The sequence below is a fragment of the Sander lucioperca genome, chromosome 13 (genome assembly GCF_008315115.2).
Source record: "Sander lucioperca isolate FBNREF2018 chromosome 13, SLUC_FBN_1.2, whole genome shotgun sequence".
In the NCBI taxonomy this organism is placed as follows: Eukaryota; Metazoa; Chordata; class Actinopteri; order Perciformes; family Percidae; genus Sander; species Sander lucioperca.
This window is the reverse complement of record NC_050185.1, coordinates 9746702-9769833: the sequence shown is the minus strand read 5'-3', so window position 1 is coordinate 9769833 and position 23132 is coordinate 9746702. Positions and strand designations below refer to the sequence as shown.

Below are 23132 nucleotides of genomic sequence, written 5' to 3'. Positions count from 1 at the left end.
TGTGTAGGAAAAGATGTAGAAGGAGTTAGAGTTACTGGATATTTTTCAGGTTCTTTAGACTTGACTTGACAGATCAGTGAAGGTGACAAAATGCCTAGAGGTCTCTACAAAACACAGCTGTCATCCCTTCATCGGCAGAATTGAGCTGGTGCCATTGGTTTGCAGAGTAGTTTTCAGAAAGTCCTTTTTCAAAACAGACTTCTGGAACTTTACAAACACCCAAGTCACATCGATGAAGGAGACATTTAATCCAATAGGACAACTCTAAAGTATTGCTTTTAAATTGTTTTTGAAATAAGGCTTTGTGCATCCTTTCCTGTGAGCTTTAAAAGCCAGTTTTACACTCTCACACATCACTATTTTGCCATCACTTTGGCTAGAGGTAGATTGAGGCTGATGATTGGTGATTTGTTTAAGTTGATTGCTGAGTTGTGCCAGTATGTATTTTAATCATTGCCTATTTTATGCTCGTATTTATAGTAACATGTAGCAGTTGAGTAGCTGTCACCATTTCTTTGTCTTCAAGAATGAAATAATACAGTAAACAAAAACAGTTATTGCATGGGTCAAAATTGTAGTACCTCACGGTAGTCTGGTAAATAATAATGTCACATCAAAATGGAACACAGGACAAGGAGTGACTGCTTTTCTTTCTGGAGTGATTGCCAGGTTGCTATAGAGAAGGCAGCTGAGTGACCTGCAGCAACTCACTACAGAGTGCTGTGTAAATCTGGACTGCAGAAATTGTGTGTTTGGCATTTTGTGTTGATACCAGGATTTCGAAAGCACTTCAAGCAGGCAGTGGAGCAAATTAATGCACATATACTCCCTCTCCCTCATTGAAAGATTCTGGATCTGGACTCGCCCCATCCACCACCACTGCTGCTCGCACTAGGTTAACACTCATTTGGTGACTACATTCTAGCATAGGTTGACAGGTTAAAGCAACAATATGTAACTTTTAGCTGCAGCTGTAGTTCCAATGAGACAACCTGTAAGGGGACCGAAGCAGCGGGTAGCGCAAGCTGTAGTTCCAGTGAGACAACCTGTAAGGGGACTGAAGCAGGAAAAGTTACATAATATTGCTTTAAAGCTAACATTGTGTAAGAATTTCTCCCATCTAGCGGTGAAATTGTATATGACAACCAACTAAATATTACTTTCTATCCCCTCCCATTCCGAGCGCATTTTAACTCCTACAGTGGCTGTATAATTCCAAGAAGTACGACTTCGTCTGTGAGAGTTCCTTCCAGTATAATAATAGTTTTACGTTATTTTGGTACCATTTCATTGCTAACATCAGCTATCAGGTTCCCAAACATATGCAAGCTAATGTTAGTAAAGTATCAGTGCTATCGTTATTCTGTATATTGTACTAGATTAATAGTGTAAGGCAATGTTTACAGCATAGGAGAGAAGCAACGGAGGTTTGTTGTGTTTAATATATTTCTCTGAGCAGTATGAACATTGTCAATGAAACCGAAATTAGCTCTTAGTATCTCCATCGTTTACACGCAGCTGTTCTAGCTGTAGCTAGTTTGTGTTACAACTGCACATGACGTGAGTTGTCTGCCAGGGAAATCACGACACATATGATAACGTTTATGTTACAAGGTAGACAATCCTTTTTCATCATTGACGCGAGGAAAAGTCGACGACGTTCTAGCGTTATGCACAACCATGCAACCAAGCAACTATAAAACTTTGAATTTACACAAAAAGGCTGAATTACCTTTTGAGAAGAGAGCAGGCAACTTCGGCGTCCCTTTTAAAATCCTTGCTCCTTATGAGCTCTTTCCATCTTGGAAAAGCCACTCCAATATTAACTTTGGTCTTGTTGCTTTGCCTGTTTCATTTTAATTCTCTTTTTAACTTCCTTGGCGCCTCCGTTACATGTCCTAGGTAGGCGCTCCATTTTCAACAGGCTTTCAAATCTTCCGACAGTCGCTGAGTAATCTTCTCCCCCTCCCTGGCATTCGTCACGGTGCCAATGTAGTATATGACCATTCTATAACTTTCTATAAACTTTGCTTAAAGGTTTGTTAAAAGGGAGTCCTATGAACTTTACTCTACACTTACTGAGAACATCTGGAAATTGTTAACATGAGTAGGGGTCCCCCCAAGACAGAAGAGACCTTTTTTGGAGTTGTGCCAGATAACAGGCATTGATTGGCTAAGTTCTGTGTCGAACCATGTACTCACACATATCACGCCCTATGTTGATACAATGCATAGGATATATACGTTGCTCACACAAAGGAAAGGCAGAGCGGCAAATTTTGTAGATTGGGTCGGTCGTCTCTCCAGATATCCATGGGTCTGTAAATTGATGCTGAATCTTTGCTTGTAATAAACCTTTTTATAATCAAGATTTTGTAGATTGGGTCGGTCGTCTCTCCAGATATCCATGGGTCTGTAAATTGATGCTGAATCTTTGCTTGTAATAAACCTTTTTATAATCAAGATCAGTGTCGGCGGATTCCTCTTCATACAGCATCACAGCATTACTATTTAAGACACCACACCAATGAGTGTAAAAGCATGAAACGCGAAGGTATGTCCCTCTTTGGCTAACGTATTTTAAAGATGGAGGCGCAACATAGTAGAATACATTGGAGCGAGTCGCTCCAATGTATTCTTTGGAGCGAGTCGCTCCAATGTATTCTTTGGAGCGAGTCGCTCCAATGTATTCTGAATGATTCTGAATGGCAGATTCTAAGCGTACGAGAATACTTTGAATAGTTGGAAGTAATTACACATGAATGAGCACATAATTGTGAAAGAACAAAGGGCTTTTTGAATCAACTCAAAAAAGTACACAGTAGAGCAGCGCAAACCAAGATGGCTAGAAACATTTGGGAGATTCAGCCATAGGCCTACATGTTTAGCCTCACGCCGGGTTCAGAAAGGAGTACAGCGGACAAGCCGTCGAGCCCGTGGAGCCGTTTCATGCAGCCCTGTGGGCAGCCGTCACACACAGCCCCGCAGCCATGCTCGCAATCTGCAGTGATAGTTTTGGCAATCCGACATCCTGTCTGAACCGTAAGTCAGACCCTGAATCAGATGAGGATTCTGTTATGCACTGAAATCAGCGACTAGCAGACGTATCAGAATGGTTAGCGTAGTTAGCATCTATTATTAATAGAGATTGTGTGTTTTCGCACTCTGTACTGAGAGTCCACTCTACGCTGGAGGTTTCAGGTTTTTTTGCTGGCTCGACAGTGATTGGTTTACAGATAAATGACATACCTAATCAAGCTTGCCCGGAATACGTTTGAATCTCAGGTTTCAGGGAAGTGCACAGACATCTCCCCCTCCAGGAGAGGAATGTGATAACATGTTTCTAGTTTCTAGTTTCTTTGCACAGATACAGTATAGTCAAGGTCAGAAATTTTAGGAAACATAAGAAAAACACATTTTTGAGTGCAGGGGGACTTTAAAGGCATCAAGGTTGACTGCAGTATTGTTGATGAGTTAGAGCGACTTTAGGAACCCAGACAGGGGGAGAGGTTACAGTGTGTCAAGTGGGTAAGCATACAATTCGCCAATGCTGTCGACTATAAATCTGATGTTTTTTGGATATGGCTGCAGTGTTGGCCTTGTATCTTTTCCGACATCAGATCAAAGTTGTTGTTGTCAGTTGTGAAATAACTACTGCAGAGGAATGTTTTTGCCTATCAGTAATCAGTTGTGTGTCTCAGCCAGTCAGAAAGAAAAAGCTGAATTTAGTGCTGATGTCACCGAGATTTGTGGGATGGCACAGGCAAAATATTTTGAATCAAAGACAAAGAGGTCCAAGACCAAATCCTCAGCCGAAAATGTGAAGACAAACTCTAGACTTTGATCTCTCCATGAAGATGAGACACAGAAGCACAGACTCAATCGTGAGCTGCTTTGACTTCTAAAAGATAATGATGAACTGAAAGCAGATTTCATCAAGTGCATGTTTGTGGTATACGGTTGTACGAAAGGAGGAAGATCAGCAGCAATGTTATTGAGCTCTATCTCCATACCAGATGAGGGAAACAAGCTAAAGAATATGGCGTTGCAGCGTTAATAAGATGTACTAATGTGAAGGAGAGTAGAATGCATTACAGTAGAAAAAATAGATCCATGTGAAAACCCTCTGTAGAACGGCTAAACGTGTACAGTATGTAGCAAAATGGAGCAGCACTTGCTGTATTTGTGTGTCGAGTTCGATGAAATTCATAAACTGGAGGTAATCACACGTTACAAGATTGCCAACTGACAGTACCACATCCGTCCTTCCCTAGTCTTAATGCAAGGAGACCTTTTGGAGATAAGGTGAAATATAGTGTAATGATAAGGTGCATTGTTGACATGAGCAACAGGTGGACGATATGACCTGAATAGAATTGAAGTGTGAGATGTGGAGATAAAAAATGTGGCTGTGGTGTTCCTCTGTGGACTTTACTGTGACAGCACTACTCCTACTGCTAATAAAAATTCCCATTGTCATTCCATGACACTAAGTGTGTGTGAAGGGGGCATCTTATTCATGGGGTACCTGTATGCCTCAAAGAATATAGGTGCCCAGAGTGTGAAATAATTCAGTTCATTCTGTTGATCTCCTTCTCTTTTTTCACACTTAAACAAATGTCATTTTAAGTTGCACCATTTCCATATATGCATTAAGTGTTCCCATGGCAGTTGAAAATGGGAATTGGCATTGTCATTCCTGTCACTTTTACCCCAGCCACTGTTTGTTGGAGAACATGGTGGTATAAATTGTCTCTATAGCTGTCCAACTAACCAGAGGGATTACATTGTCACTCAGCACCTAATTTCACTCCCATTCATGCAGCTGGCATCTATTTTTGTCAGTTTTGGCTTTGACTTTTTATTTTAGCACCAGCACATTGCACAAGCAGGCAGTGGAATCCAGTCATTGCGGTTATGTTTCTGTCTTAAATATTTGCCTGCAGGGACTTGCTAGCCTCAACTAGTGATCCATAATGAATATACACCTTGTGGGTGTAATTATATAAATTGTTCCTTAATTCCTAGTCTGGGTGAATAAAGCGTAAGTGGGTGCATTTTGTTTGCATGCTTGTTTCTACTTCTCTACGGGGGAGGTTGTGAATAAAACTGTCAATCACAGAAGAAGCCCCGTCAAAGGCTCCTACTACTGCGTTTGTTCCAACAAGGCTACAAAAATTAAGTCTGTGCATATTAAAACATCATGTTCAGTCGTCTAGTCTCATTGGCTTGGTTGATCAATCTGACATTGCCAGAAAAAGAAGGAGACATGCACCTCAAACTCAATTCTTAATACAAGCTTTGCATGTTGAGTCTGTGCATTAATGTGTCTGCACAAGCTCCCCTCTTGAAATGAAAAAGAAGAAGCCAAGCCATCTCATTGATATATATAGTGTGTCAGATAGGTGATTCAAATCAGTGAGCTCACAGGGCAATCAACATGAACATAGACATAGAGTTCTTAGAGATTCATTCATTAGGAGAGAAAGCCCACATGTACATATTTTAAAAGAGTAATATCACAAAGAACAAATTAATAGAAAGTAATCAATTTTTACATCAAAATAGTGTGTTCTTGTATCTTTGTGGTTTCACACCCAAGTGATACAGTGATACATTTTGCACTCATTACCTCAGAGGACAATAGTACCAAACAATACATTTAGCATGTGTCTGTTTTGCATGTTTTTGATGGAGATGCATCATTGTATTTTGCACCCAAAATACTTCAAAATATTTCTGTGAATTTTACATTTAAATTCATATTTTCACATCCACTGAAATGATATTCAAAACAACTTGCTCTTTGTTTATTTAACCTTAAATATTGCACCATATGTGTTACTTCATGTGTTCTCCTGCTGACATATTGCTTACATTTAAATGTATGCATTGCATGCATGTTTTTCTACTTTCTTTCTTTTTACTACTGGTTTTTACTGTGTCTCTTGACAAAGTGGGACCTCTCTATTAACTCTATTTCTATGTTCCTGTTGATTGCCCTGTGACCTCACTGATTTTAATCACCTGTCTTTCTGCCACTCTATGTATGTCTCTCAGGTGCTGTGTGATTATTTCTTTTAATCAGCAGTGCAAATGAATAGAGAACTGCTGAGGGTTTGTTACCATGATGGGAAAATAGTTTGGTTTGCTTGGTCAGGCACAGCAAATGGAGGTGGCGAGCTCATGCAGGGGGCAGGTGATTAAATAGCTACAAATGCAGTGCTCCTATGACGTGCATAAAGATTGGCATTGTGCCATTATTGCTATTAAGTTCTGTTCAACACAACTTGTGAATATAACACAAAACAATCATGCAACCAATTTGCACTGCTAGTTGGACACCTGCCTTAAGGCACATAAATAGCAACTACTTTTGCCTGCTTATTATATCAGTGGGGAACTACAACTTCTGTGGCTTATGTTTTTTACCATTCTCCATCCCCTGTGTGTGAATAAATGTCAAGTCTTACTGATGTTCTTTAAAGGACATATGAATCTACAAATGGAAAAGGTTAATGCATTCTCAAGTTATTCAATGACAGCAGAGATTCTGTCTAACTGACGCTTGGCTGCCTCATATTCAATTTTATATGAGCATTATAGCTAACATTTAGATATTTAAATTTTTTATTAGATCTTATTTACACATCCAAGGCCTTTAGTCTTCAATTACTGTTCTATAATCCTACTGTTCATGCATTGCAGTTTTTTTTATAGGTCTAGTGACCTCAAGGATAATATTATATTATGTTCATATATTTGCAGATATACACTTTAGTACATATTCATGAGACCAATGTGGGGAGCGAAGAGACATACTGTACATCATGAATTATTTAGTGTTTACTTCACATCAGATCCATCCAATATAAACAGAATTAATATTTTTGAAGTACTGCTGACATTGCCTTATGCCATCAGCTTTTGTTTTCATCAGCTGAGGAAGATAACAGTCACTTAACTGTTCAAGCTCCGAGCAAAATACACAGCAAACATACCACATAACCACAGACATGGGACATTCTGTATAGCTATGCATGAACATGTTAATTCATATCATTCAGAAGACATTTAACAACTTGTTTGTCTGTTCTAGTCTCAATGTCGGTAAAAATGACCTGCTGACCTTTTATGATGGAGATGACCTGACAGCAAACATCCTGGGCCAGTACAGCGGCACACGGCCACACTTCAAGCTCTATACCTCCATGGCTGATGTCACTATTCAATTTCAGTCCGATCCTGCAACTAACATCTATGGCTACAACAACGGCTTTGTGGTCCACTTCTTTGGTAAGACTGTGATTTTGGTTTTATTTTTGATTAAATTGGGATATTGTTTTTACATTACATGTCATTTACATGTAATTTAGCTGACGCTTTTATCCAAAGCGACTTACAATTGCTATATATGTCAGAGGTCGCACGCCTCTGGAGCAACTAGGGGTTAAGTGTCTTGCTCAGGGACACATTGGTTGATGTATCGCAGTGAGAATCGAACCCAGGTCTCCCACACTAAAGGCATGTGTCATATCCACTGTGCCATCATCACCCCGATTTTTAAATCAAATAAATACATTTTTTTCTTTGGTTAGCTGCAGTCCATAGCTTTCTCTTGGAATAAAATGTATGATAGTGTAAAATCTCTATTGCAAGACAGACAAGAAACCAAACAATGGTACCAAGCGTGGAATGTAAAATGTTGAACATACCTATAAGCCAGCGGGTTTCCAATTACAAAAAAAAGTCAATTTGTTCCTCTTTCTCTTGATTTACCTCTGTCTGTCTTCTGGCTTAGCCCAGGTGCACAGGATGAGATAACATCAAACAGAAACAAAATAATAGGGTACACTTCGACATCAGCTGGTTTGTCCCAATGCTTTGTGTTCTTGGCCCTGTATGCTGTAGTTTGGGAGGCGAAGATTGACTGCTGCCAAACACATGCTGTGTTTCTCCCAGCAAACATCACAAGCCTCTATTTACATTGTCCTCCCAAATTGCTGCTGTTTAGTGCACACACAACTGACAATTTGCAGTTGTATTCATTTCCTGCAGAGGATGTTGTTATATATCAATGCTAGATTTCCTTGAGGAACCTCACCATGTGTCTCTTTACAATCCCATATAAAGAATGAACATTACACAAGGAAATGTAACAATGCCTTTCCTCATTGTGTCAACATAAATAGGTAGAATATTTGTAATTTTCCATTCCCCATTCTGTCTCTCCTTTCTCCAACATAACCGCTCCAACGCTAACAGAGGTGCCGAGGAACGACACCTGCTCTGAGCTACCGGAGATCACCAACGGCTGGAAGAGCACGTCCCACCCTGACCTCATCCACGGAACCGTCATTACCTACCAGTGCTACCCTGGGTACGAGCTGGTGGGCTCGGAGATCCTCATGTGCCAGTGGGATCTCACTTGGAGCGGTGATGTGCCGAGATGTCAGGAAGGTGAGATGAAGTACACGAAACCTAGTGCTTTCTCCATTTGTTCACACTGAGAGTGAGTGGGAGTAAGACCTCACCAGTCATACAGTCATACCAATCCTTTGGCATAGGTATCATAGTGAGCAGACTAGATTACGTAATAAAACTCTGCAAAAGAAAATGCCACATAAAACAAACAAAAAAAAAACAAGGGGGACAGACCAACACCATGGCATTTCTCCACACCTTGTCTCTGTGTTCACCTTCGCTAGCTCACTGCAGACAATAGGCCATGCTGGGAATATGAACATTTTTCCATAACCGGTGGGTAAACATGCCTTTTAAACAGCAAATGTTGTAAGCATGTTCATTGTTTATCTTTACAACCATTCGCCGAAATAACCTAGCCTGGTGTAGGTTGCTAGCTCGGAGGTTGTTGTTGTTGTTGTTGTTGTTGTTGTTTCACGTAGCGACGGGGATTTTGAAAACAGTAACATAGAGATAGCAGAACAGGAGGAGAATTCCGTCTGAAAAAGGCAGCCAGTACACACAGTGTACATCCTCTGATTCAGATTTTTTTTTATTTTGCCTATGATCCTCCAGAGTAGCAGTGGTTGCAACTGGGATTTGTAAACTTAAAGGGGAACTTCACCGATTTTACACCTCAGTGTCATTAACAGGTCTTGAGGAGTACTACTGCATATGTGAAAAGATTTTAAAAAGCCTTTTGTGGCTCCAGAGGGACCTGGGCAACATCTGATCATTCGCCTCAAGTGATGTCACTTGAGTCAGCATTAGATGAGTCCAAAGAGACTACAAGTTTGAAAATCAAAAAGAAATCTGTGTCAAGCTCTGTAGCCCACTTCTCATCTTTGCTTGAGGCTACCAGCTTCATTAGCCGCTACTAGCCTTAGACAACTCTGACCGAACTGTTTGCGTTGCATTGTGGGTAATGTAGGCGTTGTGGTTTGGACAACAAAGAACAAGGTGGTATCTCTGGCTTTCTGCTTGAATTTTGATCCTTGTGTGGCATTAAGACAGGTCCTTGAAGTACCTGTTATAAATGTACCTGTTCATTTGTCTTTTATCCTAGAAAAAACTATTATTTTGCTTTGTTAAAATGTTTTATTACTTTACTACTATCGACAATGATCATGAATATTCATTATCATTTGTTTCTGTGATGCACCAGTTATGACATGTCAGGACCCTGGAAATGTGGAGCACAGTCATAAGGTGATCACAGGCAACCGTTTCACCGTTGGATCGACAGTGCAGTTTATCTGTAATAAAGGCTACATCCTGTCTGGCAGCAGCCTCCTTACCTGCTACAACCGAGATTCAGCCACACCCAAGTGGAACGAGAGGCTGCCCAAGTGTGCCCGTAAGTCGAATCAGTCAGAAACATACATATGCATGCACACAAACGTACTTAACACTCACCCACGCTGTTTGAGTGCTTTCAATATATGATTTAAACACTTAACTGATGTGCTGATTGTGTGCTCCTTTTGTTTCTTTAGTTACCATAGGAAAGCTTTTTTGCACACCTCTTTTGTCGGGCAGCTGCGTAGGATATGATCAAAAGTAGCAGATCAAAAGCTTAGAGAAAGTCCCGCACACTGACCATTACGCAAGCAATAATTTATTTAGAAAAATACAACGTTTCGGTCTTAGACCTTCATCAGGTAAATTCACACATTCACCTCAACCATAGCCTTAAATAGTTTGGTTGACTAACCAGGACCAATCAGGTCCGGCTCTTGAATGACGTCATTTATTCACAAAATGGCACTCCCATCACAGACTGTGAACAGGAAAAGGCAGAAAAAATGCCACTCAGTACATTTAAAAACAATGGATAATCAGACCAGTTATGTTATAGGCTCATAATCAATGCATTGTCACTAGCCCAATATTTTTCTACACGTAATCAGAGAGGACACAGTCCATTCAAAAGTGGATCATTTGGTTAAATTACATTGTAGCAGTCCATATGCACCTGTACAATGAACAGTTCCTGAGGATAAACTAATAAGGAAAAAAGAAGGAAAAAAGGAAAAAACAAGGAAAAAACATCAAATTAGCATAACATGATATTGAGATTAAATTCATCATTAAGGCCTTTTGGCGATAGCGTCTGCAAAGTCTCTTTAGTTACCACAACTAATCTATGTATACTGAATTATGTATTCTTCGTCTATGGCCTTCAACAAAATAAAATGTCAATCCTGCCTTTCATTTCTCTGTTAATGTGCCTGTTGCTTTTATTCAGTGTGTCAACTGTTGAAAATATAATAATATTTTTGTGACATAAGATATTGTCCTGCCTCTCAGCTGAAAAATACGAGCCATGCAGGAACCCCGGCGCTGCCTCCACTAGTGTGCAGAGCTCTGAAAAGGCCTTTTACCAAGCAGGAGAGATGCTGACCTTCTCCTGCCACTCAGGCTACGAGCTGCAGGGTGGTGCCACCATTTACTGTATCCCTGGACACCCGTCACAGTGGAATAGCACTCCCCCTGCCTGCAAAGGTAAATCATACCCTCACACTGTAGCAAACGTTTTCGTTTTCACAGTACAATTGTCACTTTTCGAAATACAGTGCGACCTAGACCATGTTACGTGCTATCGATTTTGTTGCTGTTTGTGAATGCAGGGACGTATTCTGTATGTAAGTGTAACATACAGTATGCACTGTGCTTTGTGTTGCACAAATACAAACTGTAATTGTTTCGTTGTAGCATCCTCAACCCAATATGTGAACGAACGCAGGCTAGATGGTGAGTCATGTTTTGAATCATCGCAGAATCATTATTATATTTCTTTTTTGTGCATATTTCAAAGAAATAACACCAGTCTTTTTCTCTATCTAGTTGTTAATATGGATTATAGCATGGAGGGAACCAATATTGCCCTTGCAGTTTTGATTCCAACTGCAATCATCTTGGTGGTTGTCCTCGGGATTTATGTCTACTTTGCAAAGTAAGTAGTACCTTAAAACTGTATTTATTGCATTTGCAATCAAATGAGCCTTTACGTGATGTCCCCTGCTTCTCTACTCTTTACTCAGACTCCAAGGAAAGACTATCAGAATGCCGACATCCTTGCCACCGTATGACAACATGACAGAAGAGTCAGCTTTTGACAACCCTATATATGAGAGCGGAGTAAGTACAGATGTCATGAGCATGCAAGACGTGGATTCACAGAACACCAGTGTGCTGTCCTGATCCTTTCCCATCTGGCTGTCATCCTGTCGTCATCTCATGGTTCACCAGCAGAGGGCTCCCTCCACCTCATCTTTCATCACCATGTCAATCATCAGTAAGCGCTAGTGTGATCTTTGCTGATGATGTTACTCCTAAAAATAGAAAAAAATGACACTTTTCCTCACCTCACTCTGTGATCATTTTGCATCTTGGACTTCCATACTAGTAATGTTTTAGTTTTGCGTCATTTACATTGTGGTATGTCATCTCATTCCCCTGTCATATAAATGTATCAAGTTGTATGCTGCAATGACACCAGCTGTGTACATGCAAATTTGCTAGTGTGCACAAATAAAACGTTTTTTCTTACTTTTTTTTTTAAACAACAGTATTATTAATTCATAGATGTTATATACATATAAAGTATTTCACACATCTAGCACATGTGGGAATAGGGTTAGCGTTACAATGGCTTTGAAAAGTGAATATATGGATTAAGTTATCTCTTTTTTGTTATTCTTCTTTTCATGTACTCGTCTCAATTGCGTCCTCTCGTCTTTCCCCCTTGCTCCTTTAGCACTGGCAGTCTCATTCTAGATACTAAACCCTGTCAGTCTGTCCACTTTGGCTGTACTGCTGAAGAGCTATGAGGTGAGATCTCCTTCTGATGCTAAGAGCACATCTCACTCACTGTCACCTGACCCTTTGTTTCGACTACCTCTCCCAACCTGCGACACATTCTGATCTGGTTGATCTTTAGGCTATTTCTTCTATTTACACTGGATGTCTAAACCTCATGTCTGTATTTACAGACCACGCTAATGTAAGTACAGTATACAGAACCACTGCCTGGTGAGAAATGTAAACACAATGTTGGTGCAGTCATGAGACACATGGCCTCTTGTGAAATACAAATCATGTTTGTTTATACCTAAAATGATGGATAACAGATTTGAAAGAGTTCAAAGTTCAGAGTTCCTTCTTCTAATTGTTTTTGTTCACTTGAATCCAGCCTCTTCCCCTTGCATCTCATGACATTCTAACATTTCATTAAAGTTGATTGTACAAGAACAATTGTATGTGTGATTGTGAAATCTACATCACATGCATACTGGTTATAGTTTATTAGTGTCTTTAAAGTATATATTATCAGCACTTTACTTTAGGGTGTACAAGTCATTATTTTGTAATTTGCTTGTTTCTTAAGAGAAGATTGATGAAATAAATGTAGTTGCCAACAGAAAAATACATGTAGAACATAGAGAAATAAGAATTCACTGGAAAAAGAATTGTCAGGATTGGATCGGATAAATCCTGATGTGCATCTTTTTACTCTTTCAATTGATAGTAAATGATAATGGCAATAAGTGTAAAAATTGTCCACCATAAAGTAACATATCCAATATATATATATATATATATATATATATATATATGTGTTTTAATGTTAAAGTTAATTTTGCTCTATTTTAAAACATGTATTCGTGCATCACAAATTATACTATCGTCTATCATTATGATTCCTTGTTAACTGATGTATTTGTCTGGTCTTTACAGGACAAATGAAAAAGATTAAGAGGTGTCCATTTAGAGACCTTAAAGCAAGAATTGCTCAAGCTTTGCCTTTTGGGACCCTCTCTGCACTGCTCATCATTTTCCTCCAACCTTTTTGTTCCCAAATGATTTAGTTTCATTTTCCCTTTGTGTGAAATACTGTAAATATGTCTTTCTGTCCACGGTCAAATCTGTGAAGCTGTGGATCACCATGGTGATATTTTTATAAAGTAAAATGGTGATGACCGTTGGTGGATTGTATGTTTTTAAGTACTTTTTGATGCCCCAATCCAGTAGCAATTAAAGACTGAGGGATATGGTTTTTGATTGTTGAAATCTGTTGCATAAAAACTCCCCATCACCCAACGTTCTTTGGAAATTTGCCACCATTACTGTACTTTATTTTCTTTGTGTGTATGGGTCTGCTCTTTGTAAATAAACTGCCTGTCCAATACGAGTGCCTCACGACTGACTATAACCTGATAAATCACATGTGAACATGTTCGAAAACTTTCGTTTAATCATTATTTTGTATTTGTAGGCCTGACATTCTTAGCACCCCACATTGTGTTCAGTCTTTTTTTTATTATACAGTTTTTTCTCCAAGAAACAAAAACAAAAGTGTTTCAGATATTTTCCTACGAGCTGATGTGTGGTACCAAATGCATACAGCCTCAGAGGATTTCTCACATACTCTAATGTGTTTTTTTTTCATATGGGATCCATCAGTTGTGCATAACTTATGTCACACTGTAAAGTATGCCTCAAAGGATCAGTAGCACTTTGTTAATTAGTGTATGTCAGACCCCAAGATAAAACCCAGTGATAACATATAAAGTAACCACATGATTTAGCTAACTAACATGCTGCATGCAGGCTGTTGAGTCAAACATAAGATTAATTTCTGCATTGCAACTCAACAATTGAAATTTTACAGTGTGCAAAATAGATCCTCATGGGGTTTTCCTTTGGGCCACATTGACCTGGTGTATCTACTTGTGTTACATTTGTAGATAGACCTCCCGTTCTTTGTGTGTATCCTTTATACTCTAACACATCTTTCTTTCAGCTGGTGCAACCACACACAGGAAACCAAATCACCTTCAAATATCTATAATCCTCTGATTAATAATAAAATAAATAGTTGTTTAATGTATTGTCATTGACTCATTAATGAGTAAATTGCCATATTTTCAGACCTGCCAACATGTACGCATTTTTCGTACTCGGCACGCATTTTGACCCTTAAGTACGCTTGTACGATTGCCTGCTCTCTAGGTACGCATTTTGCTCATGGATGTATGATTTTGTTGCATCTTTCATTTCGCCGGTTTCAGTTTCTATGCAATCTATATGACGTTGATTCTGCCGCTCAGCCACAGCTTGTAAATGGAGTGAAAAGCTTTCGGCCAATCGGAGCGCTGCATTTTAACCCTCCGCCCACCTGCCCTTCCTAGCCAAATGCTTCGCACGTTTAATTCAATTCAGTGCCTCAAGCAAGCTAGGCTGGCCGGATAACTGTAGGCTTGTATGCCATGACTGAACCGCCTCAAAAAAGGTTCGGAAACCAACTACGGAAACTTGACAGCTATCGGGAGAGATGCCCTTGAATCCACATGTCCAGGCTAACTCATCACGCGTTCTTCACCGTGTGCAAGACAAACACCAACATCAGTCACCAAGGGGCAACAGGTAACGAACACAGTCCCACACGTAAATACTGAGTCGGGTGTGGTTAATACGAGTCGGGTATGGTTAATACGAGTCGGGTATGGCTGCAGCCTGGAGACCTCCCGTCTCATGCCTCTCATGCCCGCTAACGTAACCGTGACTTCATTTAGAAAATAATTAACGATTTCGTAGGCTATTCTGAACATCTGAGTTTACCGTCGTATTCTGAACATCTGAGTTTACCGTCGTATTCTGAACATCTGAGTTTAGCGTTGGACATGCCCAGGAATGAGACAGGAGGTCTTCAGGCTGCAGCCCCGCCCACCCCCCTTCCCTCCGAAACATAATGATATTAAAAATAAAAGGATGATAAGAAACAAAACGTTCATAGTGTCAATAGGCTAGCCTGTCACAACCGCCATCCTTCCCATTAGTTGGGGGGCAGTTAGAAAAGTGGTGGAATGGCTAGAAAACTAGAAGGTTTTAGACAGGCCAGGTGCTGATTAACTAAGATAAAGGTAACAGTTAGGATATTTTTAGCCTACTTGAATTTATGTACATAAATAATGACCTTGACATCATAACTGGGAGTCCAGCTGTTACCAGCTCAGTTAATGATGCATAGCATACAGTAGGGCTATTTGCTAGGCCAATGTGATGGCAACTGACATAATGCAATGTCACCCATGTCAATCTTTGAAAAGCCTATCTGAAAATATCTGACTCATGTTATTTATTAGCCTATAACCGTGTCTGCCAGGCTTCAATCTTGTGCTTTTTTAATAGTTGCTTCAGGCCTATTTAAAGTTGCTTTATGAGTAAATCATTACTTAGACTACTTTAGTAATCAAAAGAAGGCTATGTGTTAACCTGGTCTGACTCTCATCTTTAACACAGAAGTACTTAGGCCTATTTATTAGCTCTCTCTGCCTCCTATTGGCTAGACTAACAAATATATGGGCACAAAATTGGACAGGATATAAGAAAACATTTAGTTTCAGTACACCTACGGCCATTCATCCACTCCATTCTTCTACACAGTAATAATAATTTTTTGTAATCTAGGAGGTAGTGATGAGCAAAACATTGTATTTGAATATAAATTACATATATCTAGGTGTGTGTGTGTGTGTGTGTGTGTGTGTGTGTGTGAGTGAGAGAGACGTAATTCATAATATTTGTAACAATATGCAGGAATGTGACCTACTCATAGTAGCCTATCATAATCTATCCCCTCTCCACCTACATTTTCAGATTGCAAACGCCATGTGTCTATTATGTATTATGGTGTTAGGTTTCTCACTGGTGGGTGGGCAACGGTGGAGCGTACATTGGCGGCGGGCTGTCGGGTGCATGTGCGGGGGGGGGGGCAGTTGTACTCATACAATGTCTTCAAGGTTGGCAGGTCTGTATTTTGTATTTATAATGAGTGGTTGAGTGAGTGGTTTAAACAACAAATTAAAGCAAGTCTTACCTCTGACAATTAGATATATCCAAATGGGTATACGTGTAGTTTAGTGTCCCAAATTATTTTTCAAAAAATGAGTGTCCCAAATGATGAGGGTCTTATTTGAGACAGGTTATAGTTTATTATTTTCCAAAAACTGAGTGTCCCAAAGCTACCATTAAGCTACCATCTGCGGGATTATGACTGAACGCCTCTAAGTCAGAATCCCTCCCAGACGTAGCGATACCCATGCGCATAAGTGCTTTGGTTGGTCTGGAGTAGCCCGGGCCCTCGGGTCCAGGTGAGCAGAGCCGTTCGTGACTGGGTCGGGGTGAGGCCAGAAAAGCGCCGCAGTGTTTATAAAACGAGTTTTGAGGGGTGGGGGTTGGGCAAGTAGGCCTATCATGATTTCTTTAGGCTACGCTGTAAATTGTGGCAACTGTGTGTATTAGTGCTGGGAAAACATTTGGCCTCATTTGCCACAATCTTTTCCGAAGAACAGGGTCGCCCTGCCATTTTTTCGCTTGTAAATAATGCATTTGCAACAAAATGACTTAATAAATTACTTTTTGAGCGGCAGACTTGTCACGCGCACATTACTATAAAACACCTGTTAAACAGCACAGGTGGTATAGCAGGTTCATAATTAAGGACATTGTATGAGGGAATTTGGGACACTAAACTGCACGTATACCATCCAAATGTAAATAGTGGTTCATATTTCATGAATTACCTTCACAGGTAATGCTTAATAACAAGCCAAATATTCACATACACTTAATGTCTTGTAAGTGTCTGGTGCTTTAAATGATCCATTTTCAAGAAATACATTTTGACATGCCACAGTAGGGAAACCACAGGTTTAAATAATAAAATGAATGATGACCAAATTCCATTTGATGGTATCAGGGTCCTGTTGTGCATGCTGGCTCACTGTTACACTCTCATGGCTTACTGCAACACCTGAATTCAACAGAATTGTTGTTAAGGTTGTAAGTAACACCTGTGCTTGACAAGTGAAAGTGTCTGCTGTGTTAAGGGCCTGAAAACCTATATTATCTATACACCTTAAATACTCACTTTAAAATCACTTTGACTTCGTCAAGCACTAGAAGCAGCAGCATTAACACCAGCATTATTATGATTGTATGCTTCATTTGAACTAGTTACCTCTTTGTTATTGAAGCATGCATGTTAATAGGAGGGGGCACCACATTAAAGGTGTCATAAAGTTCTTTACCTCTAGATGGCAGCATGATAACAAATAGGACATGAGGGAAAGTTCCTATTCTCTAGAGCAGGGATCTTCAATAGGGGTCCGGGACCCCTAGGGGGTCCTCAAAGTCACTGCAGGGGGGCCTCCAAATTATTGTCAAATTTTAAAAGTGTTTTCATAAGTTAATTCTAACATATTCTTGGTAAATATAAATCCCCACTGATGATAGGCTTACTGGTCTATAGGTAAGGTAGTCTCTAAGGTAGCCATCCACAGATACAGTTAATCATAAAGATTCATGGTGCCACATGTATGTGTAACATTAAAATCATGCCAACGATTTGATTTTAATAGCTTATTATTCTATGCAAAAAAGGTATGTATAAAGGCTTTAGGTCGCCCTACGTTATTGTAGGCCTAGTTTAATGTGCAACTTCATTTTATACAGTATATGTAGTGGGGGTCCCTGATCCGTCTCTCTTTCAGTTAAGGGGTCCTTGGCTTAAAAAAACGTTGAAGACCCCTGCTCTAGAGTCTAGACTATGCTCTCTGCCCAGTTTTGTTTTATGCCATTCCATGACACAAAAATAACACATTGAAAGTTAAATTAGACATGGAGAAAAGATGAAGGTACAGAAATGTCTGGTAGGTGGGACTACGTTTAGACTGTACAGAAGGTATCTTAGACCATATTACAATAGACAGTTCAGATTACCAGACACTGGCAAACGAACAGGGTACCATAGGAGAATTGTCCTCAAACATTTTTTTTTATATGGGACAATTACAAATAATTTGTATAATTTAAGAAGGTTTATTGAATGTACTGTACACCAAGTTGTCAGAGCTCATAGTTTACTTGGATCCACATTAGAAGGCAACAAGACGCTGCCTTGGCTCGCAAAGAAAAACTATCTTCAAGTTCAAATCTCTGAGAATAGCTTTTCTACACAGTTCACAAAGACTTCTTTACACTGTCTTGACAGCAGACAGATATACTAGTTATAGTTTTTAATATCAACTTTAATATAGTTACAGGTCACAATGACTATATGTTATTGTGCCCTGCCAGATTATTCCTTCTGGCCCTCTGAGTAAATTTGCATTATGGTAGTTTAAATCTGATAAAATGATCGATTATATGCAGTGCAGCCAAAAGGTTTTATGACCATGTCAAGGTTTTTGTTTTCATGCATGTGTTTATGTGGGAGCTGATTTGTTTCGGTGAGTCGTTAGGGGGCAGTCACCCGCGATTTCAGCTGAGCTTTCACTCTGATGCAGAGGGCACAGAGCAGTTTGAGCCATTAAAATGTAAATTTCCTGTGCAGTCAAGGTTGAGGAAAAAGACCACAACTGAGGATCTGCTTATGTGTCAGCTTGTTCTCTTTGTTCACGTCTGTCACAGAATTACAGAATGCCTCTGAGAAGGGTGCTCCCGTGTCATGGATGCTAGTTTGCTGCTCCAGCAAAAACTTACTCTCTGCTTTATTGTTTAATTTAGCGGCTAATTGCCTGGATTACATTTAAACTACACTAGTTATACTCAAGCACTTATAGTTATCTAGTCTATAGTTCTATAGTTAGCTACTTTTGCTTAGCCATTAGCAATGGCTAATTCCTCTCCTGTTCTCCCTTGCTCAGTGTGTTAAATGTTTAGTTATTCCTCTGCCTCCTTCAGTGATAAAGATACATGTAATAAATGTAGTTTATTCGCTGCTCTGGAGGCAAGGCTTAGTGAGTTTGAGGCACGGCTCCACACCATGGAATCAAAATCGTATGCTTCCGTAGCTAGCCAGCGCTCCGTAGCTGGTGTGGGCCAACATATTGTAGCTTCTGTTAGCAGTCCTCCGGCAGGCCCCGAGCAGCCGGGCGAGTGGGTGACTGTCCGATGGAAGCGTAGCACTAGCTCTAAAGCGGGGAGCACACATGGTGGCGGTCGCTCTAAACCGGAGCCTATGGTTAACCACCAACATCTTTCTAACAGTTTCTCTCCACTCAGTGACACACCCGCTGAGAAGCCAACTCTGGTTATTGGGAGCTCTATACTGCGGAACGTGAAGTTGGCAGCTCCAGCGACCGCGGTCGTGTGCGTCCCTGGAGCCAGAGCGGGCGATGTAGAATCTAAAGCTGCTGGCTAAAAATAACCATAAATACAGTAAGATCATACTTCACGTAGGGTGGTACCTAAATCATGGTTGCAGCTGTCGCCGTGGTCCTGCTCCATGCCATGCTATGCCCTGCTACACCCTGCTATGCTCTGCAGTGCCCTGCTACGTCCTGCTATGCCCTGTAGTGCCCTGCTACATCCTGCTACGCCCTGCAGTGTCCTGCTACGCCATGAACTACTACAACTACTATTTCTAGTCATAGTTTTATTATCTTTATTGTGACTATTATTGCCACTGTTAATCACACCCCCAACCGGCACCGTCAGACACCGCCTACCAAGAGCCTGGGTCTGTCTGAGGTTTCTGCCTAAAAGGAAGTTTTTCCTCGCCACTAAATGCTTGCTCTTGGGGGAATTACTGGAATTGTTGGGTCTTTGTAAATTATAGAGTGTGGTCTACTCTAGACCTACTCTCTCTGTAAAGTTTTATTTGATACTATAAATACAATTGAATTAAAAAAAAAACAAATGGAAAAAGAAGGTTGACTTCTAATTCATGTTATTTAAACCATATTTGTTTGAGATTCAACCTAATTTGAGACTTATTAATGAACTCTAAGACTGCAGGTGATTCAATTCCATTAAGTAAAACCAATTTTTTACATTAAATGTATGCCAATCAAAACTGGGACTAAGACCAGCTGATAATTATGAAAATCATCTGCTATAATATAGCATAAATAACTAGAGTGAACAACAAACAGCTTCCGATGTAGACCTAAGAAAAAATGTAATGTCTTTATGCGGCAGGATGTTAATATACATATATAGTGGGGTCAGGAACTATAGTGGAAAGTAAAATGTCTGTTTGCAAATATAAACAACTGACATATGTATGAAATAACGATTACTGTGTTGTTATATAGCCTGGGTTTTGCTTAAAATCCATTGCTCCATTGTTATCATAGAAGGGTTAGTTTAATCATGGTGCCAGTAGGTGGCAGTCTACTACCAACATCGTTGTCTAAGGGGAATGAGCTGCCTCAAGTGCATCAAGAAGACCATCTCCAACACTTAATACTCCCACCATGCATGGTGTGGGGGTTTACAGGACACGATGGTTCACAATTAAACTAAATCGCCCTACTCACAATCCAATGGAGACCAGGACATGGCAATTAACCCACTAATACTGCAGACCATTAGACCTCCCTCTCTGTGTCGGCAGCCCCAGGGCGTACAGTACGCTTACCATAGAGCTATGGGATGCATATTATGAGACATAGTTTAATGTAATGACCCATTCAAAGAGCTCTAGTGTACAGCATGCACCGAGTTGAAGTTATTTGGGAAAATCAGCAGCATTGTATGCCCAGTAAAACACGTGGGTGAACATATTTAAAGAAAGAGGATACAGTGGTTTGTAATTAAATATTAGCAATAAGTTCTCAAATGGTTATTTTACTAGCTACTAGCTTTCTATTCCACCAGTCTAACCATATAACAGATTTGTCATAGTGGCATTCTGTTATCCCTTTTTAGTTTTTAAGAAAAGTAAATATTTCCTTTCTGTCTGTTTAGGTCTCACATTTGATGTTTAATCAGATGTATTAGGGCTTTGATGGTTCACAATGGGACTTCTTTTATTTTTTACATCTGTGTTTTTAGTCAGGATTGACAGGAAGCTCTCCATCCCTAAAGCATGATTCTATTAATCTGGTTAATGTGCTATTAAAACAGTATAGCAGCAGTAACTCAGCACCAGGTGCAGGAGAAACAAAGGTTGGTGTCGGGGTTGGTTGCTCTACTGAGGTTGTGACCCTCAAAATCTTGAAATTTGTTCACATAGACCTACAGTATATTGGCCAACATGCTTCCTTTTTATAGCAGGCTTGTCTGTACACCATCACCATTAGAAGAAATAAAGGAACTTGTGCTTTATATTTTACACTGCTATTGTGTTGTTATTACACCTCCACGACAATGACAATTGGAACAATTTTCATGCAATTAGCTTATACTGACTGCATATTTGTAATGAATATAGTGATATATAGATGGATTTAGGAGTCGCGGACATTTGCAATTTCAATAAAGACATACTATATAATCGCCAATGTCTTATTTTCGCATAATGACTGAGGGATTATGTAGAGGTATAAAAATACAACATGGCATCATAATTTGAATGATATTTTAAGTGTTAGGGTTGCTCAGTTTGCTGGAACTCAGTGGGTAATTTCAATGTTTCAACATTGAAATGAAGTGTAATATTATGTCCAAGGATGAAAGACAAGACTGAAGGAGATTTTTCTTTTCAATATGAAATAATGTATTTCTTCTAATTCTTCTTTATCTCTTCATTGCTCATGTAAGGAAATTCTCCAGTATGCTACTGTACTGTATTTGTTACAGTCCCCGGGGAGCGATGGCTGATGAGGCAGGCAGCCATGTCATATCGCACAGACAGTGTCTTTGTTATTACAAACTGCAGCCTCAGGAAGCCATTTTGCACAAAACAAAGGGTAAACCCTCTGCACGCCTCTGGTGTAGCTCAATGTGGCAAGTTGCCAAATCTCACTCTCCATTATATGTAGGGGGTCAGGGCTTCCCTAATGCCCTCAGATCACTGAGACTCGTGTAAACAAAGAAGTGCTTGAATTATCTCCATCCCCAACCTCTGGACCCACAACAGGCATAGCTGATCTCAGACAGAGAGAGACATCTTTTTTATCTCTTGTACAGCCTTTATTTACACATCAAATTACTTTTTTTTATCTTGTTTAAAACATGTCTCTTATATGGAAAGGACCCACTACATTCTAAACTAAAGAAAGTGAAAATGTGCCTGGAAGAACACCGTTTCAGAGAATATCTTGATTCACATGATTTGTCTAAATGGAAGAATGAAATTATAAAGTGTATATTTATACAGGGCAAGAAGATTATCACTGCGTGCATATTGTGTTAAGAGAATTTCAGCCTTTCTTACATAATTCACTGGAAACTCTTAAGTAAAGGACGTTGATGAGGTTTGACTGTTTCTGCACAGGTTATGGAGTATGTGAAACATCTGCGCACATCCTCTACATTTGCATTGCTATCAAATCTCTTCCATTTCAGAGTAGATTTGGCTTTACTTGGCTCCTATATTGGTTCATCTTAACTTCTTCCTGCCCAACATATCCAGTCAGACACAGCCGGAGATGTTTTGACCAGTGGGACGCAGCAATGAAAATACATGGCTTGCACTTCCACATGTAAAGTAAAGTGATATGTGATACTGGCAAAGACATATGTTGGCCACTATATGATGATTTAAGGTTAAATGGTGTAAAGGTGGCATTAAGGTGGTTAAGATGAATGAATGTAGAGGGAGGATAAATGATTGTGAGGATGATATAAAGCAGGAAGTGGTTGGACTGGGCTGGCTCAGAAAGAAAATGACTCAACAGTGGGAAATCTGTCTCTCAGGCGTCAGCCTGTTTGTA

The 23132-nt window shown here is 39.9% G+C and overlaps 1 protein-coding gene across 7 annotated transcripts in view; it reads left to right on the top strand.

Annotated features, from left to right (window-relative positions):
• Positions 1 to 13710, top strand: part of LOC116064860 (seizure protein 6 homolog) — a 94422-nt gene extending 80712 nt beyond the window's left edge. For 4 of the 7 annotated variants that reach the window (XM_036008959.1, XM_031320194.2, XM_036008955.1 and 1 more), the window contains 7 exons: positions 7100 to 7296; positions 8266 to 8460; positions 9629 to 9820; positions 10774 to 10968; positions 11179 to 11217; positions 11311 to 11419; positions 11508 to 12926. In XM_036008959.1, coding sequence (XP_035864852.1) covers positions 7100 to 7296; positions 8266 to 8460; positions 9629 to 9820; positions 10774 to 10968; positions 11179 to 11217; positions 11311 to 11419; positions 11508 to 11667 — 1087 coding nt within the window. In that variant the 3' untranslated portion in view covers positions 11668 to 12926. Of the gene's footprint in view, positions 1 to 7099; positions 7297 to 8265; positions 8461 to 9628; positions 9821 to 10773; positions 10969 to 11178; positions 11218 to 11310; positions 11420 to 11507; positions 12927 to 13203 lie in introns of those variants that run through there. The other 3 variants (XM_036008957.1, XM_036008958.1, XM_036008956.1) reach the window with 3 other exon arrangements.
• Positions 13711 to 23132: the final 9422 nt, after the last annotated feature.